General features: G+C 42.7%; 1 protein-coding gene across 5 annotated transcripts in view; it reads left to right on the forward strand.

Annotated features, from left to right (window-relative positions):
• LOC139371042 (RAD18 E3 ubiquitin protein ligase) overlaps positions 1-21,913 on the forward strand; it is a 72,524-nt gene that overhangs the window by 40,087 nt on the left and 10,524 nt on the right. For 2 of the 5 annotated variants that reach the window (XM_071111081.1, XM_071111080.1), the window contains exons 11-12: positions 3,993-4,158; positions 16,647-16,682. In XM_071111081.1, coding sequence (XP_070967182.1) covers positions 3,993-4,158; positions 16,647-16,682 — 202 coding nt within the window. Of the gene's footprint in view, positions 1-3,992; positions 4,159-13,591; positions 13,647-16,646; positions 16,683-21,913 lie in introns of those variants that run through there. The other 3 variants (XM_071111083.1, XM_071111082.1, XM_071111084.1) reach the window with 2 other exon arrangements.

Below are 21,913 nucleotides of genomic sequence, written 5' to 3' on the forward strand. Positions count from 1 at the left end.
TTCTACGGCTGTCCATGCTTTCCACCTGGTTACCCTTACCCCAGCCAATAGCTCTGCACCCCCCGAAGCAACTTGCCCAAGCCCCCCCCCCGCTTCTCCTTCACCCAAATCCAGATAGTTGATGTTCTGAAAGAGCTGCAAAATCTGGACCCTTACAAATCAACTGGACTAGACAATCTGGACCATCTCTTTCTAAAATTATCCGCTGCAATTGTTGCAACCCCTATTACTAGCCTATTCAAACTCTTTTTTGTTTTGTCTGAGATTCCTAAAGATTGGAAAGCTGCCGCGGTCATCCCCCTCTTCAATGGGGGAGACACTAGACCCAAACTGTTACAGACCATATCTATCCTGCCCTGCCTTTTCTAAATTCTTCAAAAGCCAAGTTAACAAACAGATCACTGACCATTTCAAATCCCACTGTACCTTCTCCGCAGTCTGGTTTCCGAGCTGGTCATGGGTACACCTCAGCCACGTTCAAGGTCTTAAACTATATCATAACCGCCATTGATAAAAGACAGTACTGTGCAGCCGTCTTCATCGACCTGGCCAAAGCTTTCGACTCTGTCAATCACCACATTCTTATCGGCAGACTCAACAGCCTTGGTTTCTCAAATGATTCACCAACAACTTCTGGTTCACCAACTACTTCTCTGATAGAGTTCAGTGTGTCAAATTGGAGGGCTTGTTGTCCGGACCTCTGGCAGTCTCTATGGGGGTGCCACTGGGTCCAATTCCTGGGCTGATTCTTTTCACTGTATATATCAATGATGTCGCTCTTGCTGCTGGTGATTCTTTAATCCACCTCTACGCAGATGACACCATTCTGTATACTTCTGGCCCTTCTTTGGACACTGTGTTAACAAACCTCCCAACGAGCAATGCCATGCAACACTACTTCCGTGGCCTCCAGCTACTCTTAAATGCTAGTAAAACTAAATGCATGCTCTTCAACCGATCGCTGCCCGCACCCGCCCTACAAATACCTAGGTGTCTGGCTAGACTGTAAACTCTCCTTCCAGACTCACATTAAGCATCTCCAATCCAAAATTAAATATAAAATTGGTGTTCCTATTTCGCAACAAAGCCTCCTTCACTTCATGCTACTAAACATACCCTTGCAAAACTGACTATCCTACCAATCCTTGACTTCGGCGATGTCATATCACAGTGCCATTGGTTTTATCACCAAAGCCCCATATACCACCCACCATTGCGACATGTTTGCTCTCGTTGGCTGGCCCTCGCTTCATATTCGTTGCCAAACCCACTGTCTCCAAGTCATCTATACGTTTTTGCTAAGTAAAGCCCCGCCTTATCTCAGCTCACTGGTCACCATAGCAACACCCACCCTTAGCACGCGTTTCAGCAGGTATATTTCACTGGCCATCCCCAAAGCCAACACCTCTTTGGCCGCCTTTCATTCCAGTTCTCTGCTGCCAATGACTGGAACGAATTGCAAAAATCCCTGAAGCTGGAGACTTATATCTCCCTGTTTAACTTTAAGCATCAGCTGTCAGAGCACCTTACCGATCACTGCACATGTACACAGCCCATCTGTAAATAGCCCACCCAACTACCTCATCCCTATATTGTTATTTATTTTTGCTCTTTTGCACCCCAGTATCCCTACTTTCTCATCATCATCTTCATCTATCATTCCAGTTTTAATGCTAAATTGAAATTATTTTGCCACTGTCTATTTATGGCCTTACCTCCCTAATCTTACTACATTTGCACACAATGTATATAGATTTTTCTATTATGTTATTGACTGAACGTTTGTTTATCCCATGTGTAACTCTGTTGTTGTTTTTGTCGAACTGCTTTGCTTTATCTTGGCCAGGTCGCAGTTGTAAATGAGAACTTGTTCTCAACTGGCCTACCTGGTTAAATAAAGGTGAAATAAAAACATAAAATTTGAACCCTCTCATATTGGCTCTAAAATGTGTTCTGTTATAGTGTTGTTTCAATGTGGGCATTAAGGTGTCCGCATGCTTCCTAGCCAAAAGTTAGATGCATGAACTCTATAGTGTTCGTGCATATATTATGAAGATATTTTGTGGCGTTTTTGTTCGTTTTGGACTTCAGTGAGGTTTTTTTTCAGCTGTTCTTGCACACAACATTTTTTGCTGGAGGGAAGACGAAGTTCGGAGCGGAAGTCTACGGTGGTGATTGGTGATTGGTCAACAGTAGGACTCCTTCAAAATCGTTGTCATTTTATTGAAAAATAGTCCACCAAACATCGTGTAATATTGCGCAACTAAGACTCTGGCAAGAAAGTCAATATTTGTTATATTTTTTTTACCCCTTTTTCTTCCCAATTTCGTGGTATCCAATTGTTTAGTAGCAACTATCTTGTCTCATTGCTACAACTCCCGTACGGGCTCGGGAGAGACGAAGGTTGAAAGTCATGCGTCCTCCGATACACAACCCAACCAAGCCGCACTGCTTCTTAACACAGCGCCATCCAGCCGCACCAATGTGTCGGAGGAAACACTGTGCACCTGGCAACCCTGGTAAGTGCGCACTGCGCCCGGCACGCCACGGGAGTCGCTGGTGCGCGATGAGACAAGGAAATACCCTACCGGCCAAACCCTCCCTAACCCGGACGACGCTAGGCCAATTGTGCGTCGCCCCACGGACCTCCCGGTCGCGGCCGGTTACGACAGAGCCTGGGCGCGAACCCAGAGTCTCTGGTGGCACAGCTGAAGAACGTCAATATTAATGACCGTTTTCTTGAGTTAGCTTAAATTAATTCCGACTATTTTGAGAAAGTGTATAGTTGTTACGCCTTCTCAAAAAGGGCAAACAGTACTACTATTGCTGTTTTTTTTTCTTTTTTTTCAAGCAAAGCTCTTAAGTGAATATACGAGTACACTCGTTCGGTTCGGCTTGCTGAGTTCGGCTAGGCCCAGCCGAACTGAAGCATGCTGACGTCTTTAGTCATACCCCTTTAAAGATGCTTGTTAACATGCACACCACCATACCCATGCTGTCTGATGTAGTGCAGGGAATAAATTACAGCCCCAGAGTACAATTAATTTTGTAAGTCAATACACACACTATTACCTCTGCATGTGTGGTTCATCTTTGGCACGTCAGCCAAAAAAGATACACATGTATTGCATAAAACGTGGAAGCATACTGCCATAACTTGTCGCATAAGTTATTATGTATATATTTTTTGGCTGACATGCAACACACCCACAAGCTCTTTTGGGATTCAGTGTGTTGAATGTCTTGGAAAAGGTCACACTTGTAGTCCACTGAAAGCAATGGCTGCCAACAAAATGACGGAGCCTATTCATTTTCGATAAAAGGAAAGATCTAGTATCAAAGTGAGTGAAGCAAGAGGAGCTCGGTGATCAGTGAGTGAACATTAAGTTGGGGAAGCTTAACAGTATGCTAATTATTGGGGATATTGCAGGGCAATTGATCAATCGAGGCTTGCTATAGCTTCCAGCCCGTGCTGTATTGGCTGTTAGTACCTAGCACTACCTAGCATTCTGTTTACTTTCATCTTGAAAAGAAAAAAACACACATGGTGTTTTAACTGTCGACAAATCAAGCGTTTCATTGCTTTACATGGAAATCCCCCGTCACAGAACGAAACGTCAGTATGTGCAGAGGTAATCATATTTATAATCCATAGAATACCATTAACTGCTGGTCATATATTTTGCCCACCGCCTAGAAGACACAGTGGTTTGTTTGTGGTTAAAGGCATTTTGAACATTACATTGGGGAAATATCTATAATATAAGATAGAAATTGACATGGATGACTTTAGCATCTATCATGCAGCCTGCTCACACATCATGTGTACAACGTTAAAACAGGACAGATCCAGATTAAAAGACATGGTTGTCAAGGACAGTTTTCCAACATAGATTCTTGACAGCTCATTTTCACCAATGATTGATTTTCTACCAGTCTTTTATGACATGATCATTAGTATTGTCCATGTTCTTTTCCATTCCTTTCTGTAGATAAAGCAGCAGAACAGGAACAGAGGGATCCCAGTCCCAGTGACTCAGAGGCCTTCTGCATATTGATGACATCACCAGTGCAGGAGCCCTCTGAGGAGCAGCAGCCTTCTGTTGTAGAGGTCATTTCCAGGTCACCCAGCTGTCTCAGTGACGTGTCCATCAGCAGGTGAGCGAGCCCAGGAGACGGAAGAATTGATTAGGGTGAAGTTGCCCCTAGACACTGAATTTGTGCATTTTACCCACTAATGGTTAAGGTTCGGATTGGGGAAGGGTATTCTTGATCTGATTCGAGATCTGTACCTTGGGGGAACTTCACCCCAAGCCAGCTGAATAGCTGATTCTCCACTCCTCAACAAGCAGACATTTGACTTGTCTTCCCGGGGTTTCTCTGTTTCAATGCTTCACAGCTCTCAAAACAGGAGAGCTGTAGTGTGTGTGTGTGTGTGTGTGTGTGTGTGTGTGTGTGTGTGTGTGTGTGTGTGTGTGTGTGTGTGTGTGTGTGTGTGTGTGTGTGTGTGTGTGTGTGTGTGTGTGTGTGTGTGTGTGTGTGTGTGTGTGTGTGTGTGTGTGTGTGGTATTACTGAGGAACTCTGTGTGAAACTAAAGTCGGACTCTCAGCGGGAGTATTGAGTTGGTTCTGACTCACACAGCCTCTGGAAAGAGTTCTATCAGCATTCATACCCCCACAGCCTGCCTGCACTTCAGCCCAGAATAGTTTAAATTGCCTTTTCTTTAGAAAGAGACCGCAAGGTTGGCTAGTTGAAGACTAAAGTTACGTGTTGAACATAACACTCTAAATCAGTCACAGATACCTAACAGTACCAAGCTCTTATCAAAACAGGGTTGGGACAAGTTACCAACTGATCAAAGGAAAATAAAACTCTATAGTAGATTTATATTTTTACAGAGATTGATATATTAAATATTTTGATATACAGTATTGGAACAATATACATTATTGTTTTGAAAATATATTTTTTCAAGGAAGCTGGTCATGAGCCAGGCAGCTGTTAATAGAACACGTGCTGCTTTTGTCTGGAATATCGACCTGGACCCCAAAGGATGCAGATTCGTAGAGCCATCAGCTACAGAATGTAATTAATAGTGTGCTCCCTTGTTCAGAGTGTCAGACCTGTGTGTGCTGTGTGCCAGAGGGCCTTATCAAATAAGCACTATGAGATGTCCAGACTCCCACCACAATTTAGAGCTCTATACAGCAAGTTTTTTTTTGGCAGAGGCTGATGTTCCATTGACCTGCTCCTATTCATATGAGGCCCTAGAGCTTCACGCAAATATGCTTTTCTGTCGCCCCACATTCTGCCTGTATGGAGCTGGAAGTGTGTCTGTGTGAAATCTGGCAGGTGTGATAATTAATTATAACCCTGTGTGTGTGTGTGTGTGTGTGTGTGTGTGTGTGTGTGTGTGTGTGTGTGTGTGTGTGTGTGTGTGTGTGTGTGTGTGTGTGTGTGTGTGTGTGTGTGTGTGTGTGTGTGTGTGTGTGTGTGTGTGTGTGTGTGTGTGTGTGTGTGTGTGTGTGTGTGTGTGTGTGTGTGTGCACACCACCTGCCTCTGATAAAGCCACCGCCTGCCTGGCTCGGCTTCCAGCTGGGGACTCGGACACCTGACAATGCTCTGAACCACACCACTTAAATTGCCTCTTAGCCGGCGCTATCATCAGAGCAACACTTGGTCAGAACTCTCTCCCACTCCCCCCAGTAATGAGCCAGTTAGTCAGTCAGACGGAGAGCTGCTCCATGCTCCAGCAGCCTGCTCTAATAGCTAACAGACAGGCATTAGCCCCACCAGTTGCTACGGCACTCCTACCTACCTAACTCTTTATGCAGATAGACATTTCATTTGTCTTCCCCTGGAGGGGCACCAAGAGGAGTGCTCTCACCTTCCAGAGGCAATTTACTCTCTGTTTGTCCGCATTAAGGCATGTAAATGTCTTGTAAAAGTGTTTTATTAGGACTTCCAGGGAGATATGAACAAATATTGGCTTCCTCTTTCAGAAAAGGCTCGCTAAAAATCAATTGCATATATCCTTCTCATCCTTATCCATCCCATCCAGGATTTACATGGTCTTTCAGGTGAGAGTCAGCCATTACTGAATAATCCTCACACCAGCTGGAGCAGATTCATCTTTTGGTCATCAAATAGAAATCTTCTCACCAGGTGTCACTATGTTTCAAATTTATTCCTGTTTCCATTCATATGATTGTAATGCTACCGTTTTTCACTCCTGCTTACGGAGGTCACCTTGTGATTCTGTGTGAGTGTGAACCCCAGACTGAGCAGAGGGAGATGAGGCCTCCAGGCTTGTACCATCTCTGCTGTCTGTATTTACTCACCTGTCAGCGCCTATTAGAGCCCTCATTATGTGGTAGGCTGTCATGTTACTGTTAGGCGATAACACAAAAATGCATCAGCTTTTTTACCCAATGGTGTAATAATTAGGTTATTCCGTTTGCTCCCTGTTCCACAGTCGAGAACTTCAAAGGGACTATACAGCCCTCAAAGACCATCTTTGGGAGAAGAGCTCTTCACAAAATTATTTTTTTATTCCACACACAGTAATAAAACATTATCTTTGTACAGGCAAAGTGATGAAAAGCTCTTTAATGAATTCAACTTGCATAGAGGGGTGTTGTTGAAGAATCCTGAGAAGGTTTGCTGCACTCTCCACAGGTGTTGGGTATTTAGAGCATCTCTGAAGAGAACATTTAATGCTGTCTTCTAATCTTACATAAGTGAAAGGCCAGCCGTATGGAGGGACATACTATAAGCAGGTCTTTGTTTGGTTTTGATTTAATGTTTAGGAGAGAAACATTACTTCCAGTATTCTGCTCATTATGGGATAAATCAGGGATAGATTGATCCAATGTGTTTGCTTTTTTGTGGTTCTCTCCGGTTGTTATTTCTGGTGAATCTCATTCCTTTTGCACACAATGGCAGTTTATTCAGCCTCCACTTGCTTTATTGATTTTATTTTTAAGTTCCCCTCCCCTGACATGTATTGATTTACTTTCAAGAGAAGAGAATAATATAAAGGAAAATGTTGCAAAAATAACACTGAAATAGTGAGTAGGCTACATACATTATGTGTATATTGATAAGGCTACATGAAGAACTTACTAACTTCACTTTCAAAAAGGCCGACTTAGGGCTGAATTCATTTTCACTTAAATAGCAATCTTAAGCTTAGACAAAGTTCTACAAAGTACTAGTAAATACGTTTTTTACCCCTGTTTAATACATTTGCTAACATTTCGAAAAACCTGATTTTGCTCTGTCATTATGGGGTATTGTGTGTAGATAGATTATTTTATCCATTTTAGAATAAGGCTGTAACGTAACAACATGTTTAAAAAAAGTCAAGGGATCTGAATGCTTTCCGGAAGCACTGTAGATTAAGCCATGGAGTGCAGCATGGGCAACACAATGTATGACAAGGATTTACTTTTCTGATCAATTTCACTTCAGTATAAAGATTAAACTGAACAAGTGAGTAAAAGTTATGCAACGTCAAATTAGCTAGTCGTCTTTCCAAGTATATCGACTCATTAATTTAATAGACTCAGAGGGGCTGTGTAGTTTTTACAAAGCAAGAGTTAATCCCCTGATAAAGTGTTTTATTAGCAGTCAGAAGTTCGCTAGAGGTTCCTCTCTGTTAGGTTATCATTTTTTGTTCATTTTCCCCTGGCCAGGAAGTATTCACGCTGGGCTTTTCATTATTAACATTAATAGCCTTCCAATGAAAAGAACCAGCTTCAAAGAGGCCTAGTTTAATCCATTTAGATGGGCTCCTTGTCCTGGGTTGTCCTTATCTGCCTCCCAGGCCCTCCGTGGCCCCAAGACACTGATCTCAGGGGATTCAAGCCAAATCGGGTCATATTTCATTATGCCTGGCACCACACACACTTACCATTCCTCTGTTTCACAGCCAAGTTTGACACACCCTTTCAGCTACTATTTTTGGATAAAGAACTCAGTAAACCTCACATCATCCCGGCTATTGTATTTCATCCAGGCCAAAATTAGCTGCTTGATATGATGACCATGTGATATGCCAAGTAAGGGATTTATTTAAAAAACCCATGCAATGCGATGGCACAGTTAGGGCTGGCACAATTACCGTATAACCTTGTAACCAACAGTTATGAATGAAGACCGTCATGAAAATAAAATAACCCCCATAAAAACAATTGCAATGGCTGCCTGGTATTGTGACGCAATAATTTCCATTAATGGGTTACACTTCCTGCATTTACTTCCTGCAATGCTCCTGGCAATTTGTCACCAGCAGAGAGAAAGAGGCTAAGCGGAGGGTGGTTTACTCCGAATTTTGGTTTGTAGATCAACGAGTATGGTTACGTGCACACAATAATACAATTATTGTGAATAGTCAGATACATATAGTGGCTTGTGAAAGTATTCTCCCCCCTTGGCATTTTTCCTATTTTGTTGCCTTACAACCTGGAATTAAAATTGATTTTTGGGGGGGTTTGTATCATTTGATTTACACAACATGCCTACCACTTTGAAGATGCAAAATATTTTTTATTATGAAACAAACAAGAAATAAGACACAAAGCTGAATTTGAGCGTAACTACTCACCCCCCCAAAGTCCATACTTTGTAGAGCCACCTTTTGCAGCAATTACAGCTGCAAGTCTCTTGGGGTATGTCTCTGTAAGCTTGGCACATCTAACCACTTGCATTTTTGCCCATTCTTCAAGGCAAAACTGCTCTAGCTCCTTCAAGTTGGATGGGTTTCACTGGTGTACAGCAATCTTTAAGTCATACCACAGATTCTCAATTGGATTGAGGTCTGAGCTTTGACTAGGCCATTCCAAGACATTTAAATGTTTCCCCTTAAACCACTCGAGTGTCGCTTTAGCAGTATGCTTAGTGTCATTGTCCTGCTGGAAGGTGAACCTCTGTCCCAGTCTCAAATCTGTGGAAAACTGATACAAGTCTCCCTCAAGAATTTCCTTGTATTTAGCGCCATCCAGCATTCCTTCAATTCTGACCAGTTTCTCAGTCCCTGCCGATAAAAAACATTCCCACAGCATGATGCTGCCACCACCATGCTTCACTTTGGGGATGGTGTTCTCGGGGTGATGTGAAGTATTGGGTTTGCACCAGACATAGATTTTTCCTTGATGGCCAAAAAACAAAATATTTGTCTCATCTGACCAGACTACCTTCTTCCATATGTTTGGGGAGTCTCCCACATGCATTTTGGCAAACACCAAATGTGTTTTCTTTTTTTTCTTTAAGCAATGGCTTTTTTCTGCCCACTCTTCTGTAAAGCCCAGCTCCGTGGAGTGTACGGCTTAAAGTGGTACAGTGGACAGATATTCCAATCTCTGCTGTGGAGCTTTGCAGCTCCTTCAGGGTTATCTTTGGTCTCTTTGTTGCCTCTCTGATTAATGCCCTCCTTGCCTGGTCCATGAGTTTTGGTGGGTGGCCCTCTCTAGGCAGGTTTGTTGTGGTGCCATATTCTTTCCATTTTTTAATAATGGATTTAATGGTGCTCCGTGGGATGTTTTGGATATTTTTTCATAACCCAACCCTGATCTGTACTTCTCCAAAACATTGACCCTGACCTGTTTTAAGAGTTCTTTGGTCTTCATGTGCCGCTTGCTTGGTGGTGCCCCTTGCTTTGAGGTGTTGCAGACTCTGGGGCCTTTCAGAACAGGTGGGGCGGCAGGTAGCCTAGTGGCTAAAGCATTGAACTAGTAACCGCAGGATCGAATCCCCGAATCCCCATGGCAGTTAACCCACTGTTCCTAGGCCGTCATTGAAAATAAGAATTTGTTCTTAACCGAATGGGCTAGTTAAATAAAGCCCCCCCCCCCCCCCCCTTTCCAAAATAAGTGTATATACAGTTGAAGTTGGAAGTTTACATACACCTTAGCCAAATACATTTAAACTCAGTTTTTCACAATTCCTGACATTTAAGCATAATAAAAATACTCTGTCTTAGGTCAGTTGGGATCACCACTTTATTTTATGAACGTGAAATGTCAGAATAATAGTAGAGTGATTTATTTCAGCTTTTATTTCTTTCCTCACATTCCCAGTGGGTCAGATGTTTACATACACTCAATTAGTATTTGGTAGCATTGCCTTTAAATGGTTTAACTTGGGTCAAACCTTTCGGGTAGCCTTCCACAAGCTTCCCACAATAAGTTGGGTGAGTTTTGGCCCATTCCTCCTGACAGAGCTGGTGTAACTGAGTCAGCTTTGTAAGCCTTCTTGCTCGCACATGCTTTTTCAACTTTTCTATAGGATTGATGTCAGGGCTTTGTGATGGCCACTCCAATATCTTAACTTTGAAGCCATTTTGCCACAACATTGGAAGTATGCTTGTGGTCATTGTCCATTTGGAAGACCCATTTGCGACCAAGATTTAACTTCCTGACTGATGTCTTGAGATGTTTCTTCAATATATCCACATAATTTAGAAGAGCAGTGGCTTCTTCTTGCTGAGTGGCCTTTCAGGTTATGTTGATACAGTTTTACTGTGGATATAGATACTTTTGTACCTGTTTCCTCCAGCTTCTTCACAAGGTCCTTTGCTGTTGTTTTGGGATTAATTTGCACTTTTCACACCAACGTGCGTTCATCTCTAGGAGACAGAACGCGTCTCCTTCCTGAGCAGTATGACGCTGTGTAGTCCAATGGTGTTTATACTAGTGTACTATTGTTTGTACAGATGACCGTGGTACCTTCAGGTGTTTAGAAATATCTCCCAAGGATGAACCAGACTTGTGGAGGTCTACATTTGTCTTTCTGAGGTCTTGGCTGATTTATTTTTATTTTCCCATGATGTCAAGCAAAAAGGCACTGATTTTGTAGGTAGGCCTTGAAATACATCCACAGGTACACCTCCAATTCACTCAAAATATGTCAATTAGCCTATCAGAAGCTGTTTAAATGCACAGTCAATTTTGTGTATGTAAACCTCTGACCCACTGGAATTGTGGTACAGTGAGTTATAAGTGAAATAATCTGTCTGTAAACAATTGTTGGAAAAATTGCTTGTGTCATGCACAAAGTAGATGTCCTAACTGACTTGCCAAAACTATAGTTTGTTAACAAGATATTTGTGGAGTGGTTGAAAAATTTGTTTTAATGACTCCAACCTAAGTATGTAAACTTCCGACTACAAGTGTGTGTGTGTGTGTGTGTGTGTGTGTGTGTGTGTGTGTGTGTGTGTGTGTGTGTCATGTATCCCATATGTATGCAGTATAGTCGTGGCTAAAAGTTTTGAGAATGTTTTAGTCAGATGTTACTATGGAATACTGAGGTATAATTACAAGCATTTCATGTGTCAAAGGCTTTTATTGACAATTACATGAAGTTGATGCAAAGAGTCAATATTTGCAGTGTTGACCTTTCTTTTTCAAGACCTCTGCAATCCGCCCTGGCATGCTGTCAATTAACTTCTGGGCCACATCCTGACTGATGGCAGCCCATTCTTGCATAATCAATTCTTGGAATTTGTCAGAATTTCTGGGTATTTGTTTGTCCACCTGCCTCTTGAGAATTGACTACAAGTTCTCAATGGGATTAAGGTATAGGGAGTTTCCTGACCATGGACCCAAAATATCAAATGTTTTGTTCCCCGGGCCACTTAGTTATCACTTTTGCCTTATGGCAAGGTGCTCCATTATGCTGGAAAAGGCATTGTTCGTCACCAAACTGTTCCTGGATGGTTGGGAGAAGTTGCTCTCGGAGGTTGTGTTGGTACCATTCTTTATTCATGGCTGTGTTCTTAGGCAGAATCGTGAGTGAGCCCACTCCCTTGGCTGAGAAGCAACCCCACACATGAATGGTCTCAGGATGCTTTACTATTGGCATGACACAGGACTGATGGTAGCGCTCACCTTGTCTTCGCCGGACAAGCTTTTTTCCGGATTCCCCAAACAATCGGAAAGGGGATTCATCCTAGAATGACTTTACCCCAGTCCTCAGCAGTCCAATCCCTGTACCTTTTGCAGAATTTCAGTCTGTCCCTGATGTTTTTCCTGGAGAGAATTGGCTTCTTTGCTGCCCTTTTTGATTCCAGGCCATCCTCCAAAAGTCTTCCCCTCCCTGTGCATGCAGATGCACTCACACCTGCCTGCTGCCATTCCTGAGCAAGCTCTGTACTGGTGGTGCCATGATTCCGCAGCTGAATCAACTTCAGGAGACGGTCCTGGTGCTTGCTGGACTTTCTTGGGTGCCCTGAATCCTTCTTCACAACAATTGAACCACTCTCCTTGAAGTTCTTGATGATCCAATACATTTCAGGTGCAATCTTACTGGCAGCAATATCCTTGCCTGTGAAGCCCTTTTTGTGGAAAGCAATGATGACGGCACGTGTTTCCTTGCAGGTAACCATGATTGACAGAGGAAGAACAATGATTCCAAGCACCACCCTCCTTTTGAAACTTCCAGTCTGTTATTCAAACTCAATCAGCATGACATAGTGATCTCCAGCCTTGTCCTCGTCAACACTCACACCTGTGTTAATGAGAGAATCACTGACATGATGTCAGCTGGTCCTTTTGTGGCAGGGCTGAAATGCAGTGGAAATGTTTTTGGGTGATTCAGTTCATTTGCATGGCAAAGAGGGACTTTTCAATTCTTCTGATCACTCTTCATAACATTCTGGAGTATATGCATATTGCCATCATACAAACTGAGGCAGCAGACTTTGACACAAATATTCATTTTTACATTCTCAAAACTTTTGGCCACGACTGTATGTATGTACATTTTCTGGATTTTTGTTGTTGTTATTCCGTCTCTCACTGTTCAAATAAATCTACCATTAAAATTATAGACTGATCATTTCTTTGTCAGTGGGCAAACGTACAAAATCAGCAGGGGATCAAATACTTTTTTCCCTCACTGTATGGACCCCCTTGTATGCATGTACCCGCTGTGTTTGTGTGTGTGTGTGTATGTTGAACGTTTCTTGAAGTGCAGTCGCAAAAACCATCAAGCGCTATGATGAAACTGGCTCCCATGAGGACCGCCAAAGGAAAGCAGGACCCGTAGTTACATCTGCTGCAGAGGATCAGTTCATTAGAGTTACCAGCCTCAGAAATCAGCAATTAACTGCACCTCACATTGCAGCCCAAATAAATGCTTCACAGAGTAACAGACACATCTCAACATCAACTGTTCAGAGGAGACTGCGTGAATGAGGCCTTCATGGTCGAATTGCTGAAGAGAAAAAAAACACATCTAAAGGATACCAATAATAAGAAGAGACTAGCTTGGGCCAAGAAACACAAGCAATGGAAATGAGACCAGTGGAAATCTGTACTTTGGTCTGATGATTCCAAATTTGCGATTTTGGGTTCCAACCGCTGTGTCTTTGTGAGACGCAGAGTAGGTGAGCGGATGATCTCCGCATGTGTGGTTCCCACCATTATGCATGGAGGAGGAGGTATGATGGTGTGGGGGTGCTTCGCTGGTGACACCATCTGTGATTTATTTAGAATTCAAGGCAGCAGCAGGGCTACAACAGCATTCTGCAGCGATACACCATCCCATCTGGTTTGTGCTTAGTGGAACTATCATTTGTTTTCCAACAGGACAATGGATAGCACACCTCCAGGCTGTGTAAGGGCTATTTGACCAAGAAGGAGAGTGATAGGGTGCTGCATCAGATGACCTGGCCTCCACAATCACGACTTCAACCCAATTAAGATGGTTTGGAATGAGTTGGACCGCAGGGTGATGGAATAGCATCCAGCAAGTGTTCAGCATATGTGGGAATTTATTCAAGACTGTTGGAAAAGCATTCCAGATGAATCTGGTTGAGAGAATGAGAGAATGCCAAGAGTGTGCAAAGCTGTCATCAAGGCAAAGGGTGGCTACTTTGAAGAACCTAAAATATATTTGTATTTGTTTAACACTTTTTTGGTTACTACATGTTACTACATGTGTGGTTTCATAGTGTTGATGTCTTTACTATTATTCTACAATGCAGAAACTGTTAAAAATAAAGAAAAGCCCTTGATTGAGTAGGTGTGTCCAAAATTTGGACTGGTACTGCATATATATATTTATATAGATTCATTTTTGTCATATTGGTCCCGTATTAGTGTTTTCTATCCCTGGGCTGGGCCATAGTCCAAACGACTCAGCTGGTTAGTATCACGGGGACAGTGTTCTCTCTCTTTCTCTGTCTGTCTCCTCCCTCTGTCTCCTCCCTTTTCCTCTCTCTCTTCCTCTCTGTCCAAAAGGCAGAGAAACCACCCAGGGAGAAAATTATTCAGTGAAGTGCTTTCCTTTTCCTAATCTTTGAAACCACTTTGACAATCACAATTGTGTTTTTTTTTGTCATTGACCCCCCCCCCCACGCTCATAAGCAGAGCCGAGAGTGGGTCTTACAAAGACTGCAAGGTGCTAACTCTCCTGAAATATGCATTTCTTGGGTTTACCTTTTCTTTTGTTTGTGTGTCGTGTGGCCTACATACATTATTCCATTATTACATTATTCCATCTGTTAGTCACATGTCTGTGGAATTTGTTCAGTTTATGTCTCAGTTGTTGAATCTTGTTATGTTCATACAAATATTTACACATGTTAAGTTTGCTGAAAATAAACTCAGTTGACAGTGAGAGGACGTTTCTTTTTTTGCTGAGTTTATTTCTATAGATTCATTTTTGTCAAATGTGTCCCGTATTAGTGTTTTCTGTCCCTGGGCTAGGGCATAGTCCAAACGACTCCGCTGGATAGTATCACAGGGGGACAGTATTCTCTCTCTCGCATTCTCTCTCTCGCTCTCTCTGTCTTTATCTCTGTGTCTGTCTCCCCTCTTTCTCTCTCTTCCCCTCTGTCCAAAAGGCAAAGAAACCACCCAGGAAGAAAATTACTCCGTGAAGTGCTTTCCTTTTCTTGATCTTTGATACCACTTTGACAATCACAATTGTGTCGTTTTTGTCATTGACCCCCCCACGCCCATAAGCAGAGCCGAGAGTGGTTCTTAGAAAGACTGCAAAGTGCTAACTCTCTCGAAATGCATTTTTTGGGGTTTACCTTTTCTTTTGTTTGTGTGTTGTGTGCCCCATGCTTTTTTTCTGAATCCCATATCATCCCCCAAAGTCACCAAGGCCTTCAGAAGCACAACTGATTTTGCGACTTGTTACAGAGGTCTTCCCTGTGGCAGGACTCCTGAGTCGCTGGCTGTGCCTCGTTAGGATGCAGCCTCCAGCTTGCGAATTTCCACAATTTTCTCCACAGAGCTGCTGCTCATTGCTCCTGTAGGCTTTTCATTAGAGAGACAAATTTCAGCAATCATCTTACAGGCTGACCCAACCTCGAGCCTTGATCCCCCAGCCCTGCCCACTGAGTCACAGAGCTCAGCCTCTGCCCCAGCACCTCTTCAGCCCAATCCAGTCCTAAGTCCTTATCGCACAGACCAGCCGGCTACAATAGGGAACTGCAGACCCAGTGCTGAATGCTTGTTCGTCCTCATACTCTAGGACCCCGCAGACCAGGAACAGGAACGTGCTGTCCGGGGCCCTCTTTTGGCTGAACCTACAGTATATGAATTGATTTCAATTCAGGCATATACTCATTGATATCGACATGGATATCTGTATGTATCGATAAGTATATTTCACTGGTCACCCCCAAAGCCAATTCCTCCTTTGGCCACCTTTCCTTCCAGTTCTCTGCTGCCAATGACTGGAACGAATTGCAAAAATCACTGAAGCTGGCGACTCATATCTCCCTGTTTAACTTTAAGCACCAGCTGTCAGAGCAGCTCACAGATCACTGCGCCTGTACATAGCCCATCTGTAAATCAGCCCACCCAACTACCTCATCCCCATACTGTTTAAAAGCACCCCATTATCTCTACTTGCACATTCATCTTCTGCACATCTATCACACCAGTGTTTAATTGCTCATTTGTAATTATTTTGCCACTATGGCCTATTTATTGCCTTACCTCCCTTATCTTACCTCATTTGCACACACTGTATATAGACTTTTCTATTGTGTTATTGACTGTATGTTTGTTTATTCCATGTGTAACTGTGTTGTTGTTTGTGACGCACTGCTTTGCTTTATCATGGCCAGGTCGCAGTTGTAAATGACAACTTGTTCTCAACTAGCCTACCTGGTTAAATAAAGGTGAAACAAAAAAGTCTCAGTCCAAATAAGTTATTTCAGGTGTTGATTTTCGAAAACTCTTCTCTCAGTGTGATGTATTGCATTACTATATATAATCTGTCAGAAACCTGCATCCTGTTTGTTGCACATGTTCTTCCCACCATTTAGCTGGGTGGCAGCAGCATGCAAATGTGCTTTCGAAGTAGGAGAGTTGGATGTGAGAGATATGCTCTGTCAACATAAGTTATGAGGCGAGGGAGGGCTGCTGATGAGATGTGTGATACATGCTGAGCTAAGAGAGTTGATAGCCTGTCTACAGGATGGACATCATTGACAGACTCAGGAGTGTTATGGCCCTATTTTTAGCCTGATGGTGTTGGTTTCAATGACTGGTGCCAATTCTGCAGCCAGGCTTAACTCTCTATCTCTTTCTTCTCTGTTCCACTTAAGTGCTGCTCTGTTGTGATGACTGGTTGACGCTCTGAACACTATTAATAGCAAGTTTCTCCTCTCTGTTTTCTCAGTTCCATCTCCGACGTCTTCGCTGACAGATGCTATGAGTAAGTTATTCTGCTCTTCAGACAAATTTAATAACGAAACCTTCACACACAACACTGATGTTTGGAAACATGCAGCCTCATCATCATGTCCAGCCATGTTGCCACATCAGGACATCTGTTGGAGACGGGCAGTCTTCAGTTCAATTCTGCTAGCTGGGTTTTTGTCATTTGGAGTTAGCTGATGCGAGGAAATTGCCAATAGCGGGTAATTGTAGGCCTCACTGATGGGCAGATTGGATCTGAAATTGCTGATGCAACTGCTAGGACAGCTGCCTTGCTTGACTTGACACGGATTAATGCTTTTTCAACTAACAATCTGCTAATGTCAGGTTTGGTTTTCACAAGGCATAATAGGACCCATATCGTCCAAAAAGTTATTATTTTGACTCATCTGTCCATAGAACATTATTACAAGAGTCTTGATGATTATCCAGGTGCTTCCATGTGCTTTTTGGAGAACTTGAGTCAACGTTTTGGACAACATGGGTTCCATTATGCCTGGAGAACACCAAACAATGCATTCCACAGTAAGAACCTTATACCAAGGGTCAAGCATGGTGGTGGTAGTGTGATGGTTTGGGGATGCTTTGCTGCCTCAGGACCTGGACGACTTGCCTTAATAGAAGGAACTGTGAATTATGCTCTGTGTCAGATAATTCTACTGGAGAATGTCAGGATATCTGTCTGTGAGCTGAAACGGAAGCACAGCTGGGTCATGCAGCAAGACATTGATCCAAAACACACAATGTTTGCGTGTTTCTACATGAAAATTATTAGAAAGCAACTAATTAGAAGTTTTGGAATTGCCTAGTCAAAGTCAAGACCTAATCCCAATTGAGATGTTGTGGCAGGACTTGAAACGCATAGTTCATGCTTGAAAACCCACAAATGTTGCTTAGTTAAAGAAGTTCCTCATGCAAGAGTGGGCCAAAGTTCCTCCACAGCGATGTGAGAGACTGATCAATAACTACAGGAAGCATTTGGTTGCAGTCATTGCAGCTAAAGATGGCACAACCAGTTATTGAGTGTAATGGGGCAATTGCTTTTTCAAAAATAATTGTTATTTGTAAACTCAGATTCCTTATGTAATAAGGGGTTTTGGTTGAAGATCTGATAACATTCAGTTTCAAAAATATGCAAAAAGGAGCAAATACTTTTTCACAGCACTGTATCATAAACCTACTCCCAAGGTTTTAGTCCCTCCAGTCTCAAGTCATGAGGCCCCCTACAGCCTATGACTGTTTGAAGTGTAGTAAGGCAAGGTGCAGCTCCGTCTCACCCTCCACCTCAGAGTAATGATCAGTCCTGTTGCACAGCTGGTTCCCATGTCATGGCTGGTGTTTATATTCGTTATGTATCTTATTTATCACATTCGCACATTGTACAGATACAGAGCCTTTGAGCAGAAAATCTGTCAGACAGCGCTTTAATAAACCCAATCATTGCATACAATTCTAAATGCTAATTAGTTTATTAAAAATCATTTTGGGCCACGATTAAAAAATTATCTTTATTTCTCAACTGGTAATTGAGGCGTGCTTCCCATTCCCCATTAAAATGCATCGGAAGGCAGGCTTCACCACTTTGCAACGAGCTGGAGGCAGTATGCATTTAACTGCTTAATTGAACATTTTACTGAGGCATGTTTTCCTTGCTTCAAAGTAGCCTAAGCAAAATTGGACCATATCCGTGGAGGCAATTGTTTTTACAAAGACTTCCAAATGCCATTGAAACCAGTACCCTATTTTTCTCATGTTCTGTTGGTTTTCAACTTCCTTTCGTTGTCTGTTGGCCAAATGTACATTGGCATGTAGCCTGCTGCCTTGTGCACATTGCAGCGATAATAATGTTAATAAATAATATCTTATCAACATTTTAAGCTAAACTTTCTGATCTGTTGCATCAGATTCATTGCTTTAAACATTTTTTTATGTAGGCCTACTGGTTGTATAAATTTGGGATATATCTCCCCACACTGTCCCAGAGTCTGTTTGGGCTATTTCTTTCTCAACAAACTGACCAACTTTTATACTATGGGGGATAGTAGATTTAATTAAATTGTCAAAATGATATAGCCTAATTAGCCTACTCCTGTCTATGCAGAAATACATTTAAAAAATGCTCAACTTAATTGAGCGATCAACAGTAGTCCTATAGCCTATCTTATTGGCACCAACCGAGAGCGTCAGTGTGCACTGCATATTCACTCTTTATTATAGTTTGGTCATTGCCACCTCCAGTTTAATTGGACATCATATTCTATTTGTGTCTCCCCTTCTCGTAGGCCACTTACAGTGTGTATGGACAATGCCGTTTTTTTATTGATTTGTTTGTCAGCAGAGTAGGCTACCCTGTAATTTTTCGTATTCAAATATATTCTGCTGTCTCCAGTCATATACTGTAAAGTGAAACTCACGCAGCGTCTATGTATAGGCTAGTGATTATGCTGTTCCTTAATCATCTTGTTGGCTGAGGGAAAGTAAATGTGGACAGTTATTCTAACATCGACTTGCATGTTCTGTTAAAATGAATGACCATAATCTAAATGGGATTTCTGTCATTCTGAGCACCGTGTGTGGACGCCCTAATCAGGTTACTCACCCAATGTATTTGGATCCGATAAATTGAAGTGCTGCTGGTCAGATGTCCGCCGCCATGTTTTCATAACGGAAATCCTGACACTTTGTCACATCACATGAGATTTGACAGGAGCTCTGCCGTGACGATGCCTGCCAAGGATCCTCCCATTCATAATGCACGTTTGTTGCCACAAAACCAATTGGCTATTTATTTTGCAGACGTTACATAGTGGAGTTTCCATGAGCTGCGGTCACATCTCCCTTTAAACCTCATCATGCCCATTCTTTCCACGATCAGGAGTACTGAAGTGTGTCTTCCTGACATTTTACTTTCTGCACAGACCTGCTTGTCTCCCAAATGTGACACTACTTTTAAATGAATACCCTCAAGAGTGGGAGGAAAGTTATTTAAGAAAACAGCACCTAACTGACAATGGAGCGTCTATTGAATGACTTTTCCCAGTTGGTGCCCGTGCTAATGTAATGATTTCCCATGAATGGACTTGGGAAAATTAGACATTTACGTTGAGTCCCACATATATAGCGCTGGGCATTCCCTTGTCCTCAAAACAGCTATGGAACCTGGTCCATGTCACGTGAATGCTTGTTGTACAATCAGTGTGCAGAAGCGCTCTAGTAGTTTTTGGACAGCCCTCTCATTGCCAGGTGTTCATGGTGCTGCTGTTTGTCAACGCTCGAGGATGACAAGTACAAGTCGAGGATGGCAAGTACAAGTCTGAGAGTTGACTCTGAAGGGAACAACTCTCATATGGAGAACCAATTATAGCATGTTAATAATTGATTGAATTTACATAGCACTTTTCTGCTAGCTGAGGTACTTAAAGCGCTTTACATAGAAGGGCAGGGTTTTCTAAACTCTGTCCTTGTCCCCAGCTGAATCAGCTGTGTAGTGTTAGGTCAAAAACCAAAACATGCACCCCTTGGGAAACTTACCTCATCCAATGTGTAGCACCCACCTGGGTGATGCACAGCAACGATTTTAGTGGCAGAATTCTAACCATAAATCAACTTGATAAGTGATATATGCCTATTGCGTGGCCATTTAGCCATTACACCAGGGTTAATAATCTTATGATAAGTGCCAAGCGTTTTTTAATGACCACAGAGAGTCAGGACACCCATCTAGCACCCATCCGAAAGACGGCACCCTATGCAGGGCAATGTCCCCTTCACTGCCCTCGGATCGCCTTAGACCAGAGTGACGAGTGCCCTCTACTGGCCTCCCAACACCACTTCCAGAAGCATCTGGTCTCCCATCCAGGGACTGACCAGGACCAAATCTGCTTAGCTTCAGAGGCAAGCCAGCAGTTTGATGCAGGGTGGTATGCTGCTGGCATATAAAGCCTGTGCCTTACTTGGTGTGTGCATTGTGCACGCTAGTTAGGATGTCATCATTTGAAGCTTTTCTGTTTGTGTGCTTCCCCTTGCCTCTTTAATGTAGGAGAACAAAGGGTTGTTCGCATTCAGTCACCTTAATGGGAGCCAACTGGAATATCAAACATGGTAGGGCAATAAATTGGACTCCTCTCTTGTTGTGTCTCTGTCATTGTGTTTGGGGATAATCAAGGTCACACTCTTCATCTCTGTCTCGATAACCTTTCAGTGATGTCTATGGCTGCCACCGTACGCTCCTGATGTCATTCCTCCTCTGCTGGGCTGAATACACAGCCTCACATCTCTGCTCTATATACAGCCATTCACAACTCCCCCTGAGAGCTGGAGCTGGGAACGACTGGTGAACTCATGAGCAGGAAGCCATGATTTAGTTCTTAATTGTAAAGTAATGATTGCAAGACAGGGAGAGTATCCCTCTGAAAGCATGTAAAAGTCTTATCTGTAACCTTTGGTTTTGTCAGAAATGTGTGGCCCAGATGGTATCTGTTATCCAGTTATGCATTAGGGGGCGCTATTAAAAATGTTGGGATGAAAAACGTTCCCGTTTTAAACAAGATATTTTGTCACGGAAAGATGCTTGACTATGCATATAATTGACAGCTTTGGAAAGAATACACTCTGACGTTTCCAAAACTGCAAAGATATTGTCTGTGAGTGCCACAGAACTGATGTTACAGGCGAAACCCAGATAAAAATCCAACCAGGAAGTGCCGCATTTTTTGAAACCGCCTCATGCCAATGACTCCTTATATGGCTGTGAATGAGCTACGAAGGAGCTTATGTTTTCCACGTATTCCCCAAGGTGTCTACAGCATTGTGACGTCTTTTTAGGCATTTCCATTGAAGAATGGCCGTAAGGGACCATATATAGCATGTGGTCACATGGTGTCTCCCGCAGAAAATCTCGCGTAAAATACTGAGGAGGCCATTTTTCCAATCGCTTCTTATGAGAAACCAATTGCCTCGACGGATATATTATCGAATATATATGTTAAAAACACCTTGAGGATGGATCCTAAACAACGTTTGCCGTGTTTCTGTCGATATTATGGAGCAAATTTTGAAAAAAGTTTGGCGTTATAATTGCAGCATTTTCCGGTCGATTTCTCAGCCAAGCATGATGAAGAAACGGGAGCTATTTCGCCTACAAAAATAATATTTTTGGAAAAAAGGAACATTTGCTATCTAACTGGGAGTCTCCTGAGTGAAAGCATCTGAAGTTCTTCAAAGGTAAAT

This window comes from Oncorhynchus clarkii, chromosome 17 (assembly GCF_045791955.1).
Source record: "Oncorhynchus clarkii lewisi isolate Uvic-CL-2024 chromosome 17, UVic_Ocla_1.0, whole genome shotgun sequence".
Taxonomy (NCBI): domain Eukaryota; kingdom Metazoa; phylum Chordata; class Actinopteri; order Salmoniformes; family Salmonidae; genus Oncorhynchus; species Oncorhynchus clarkii.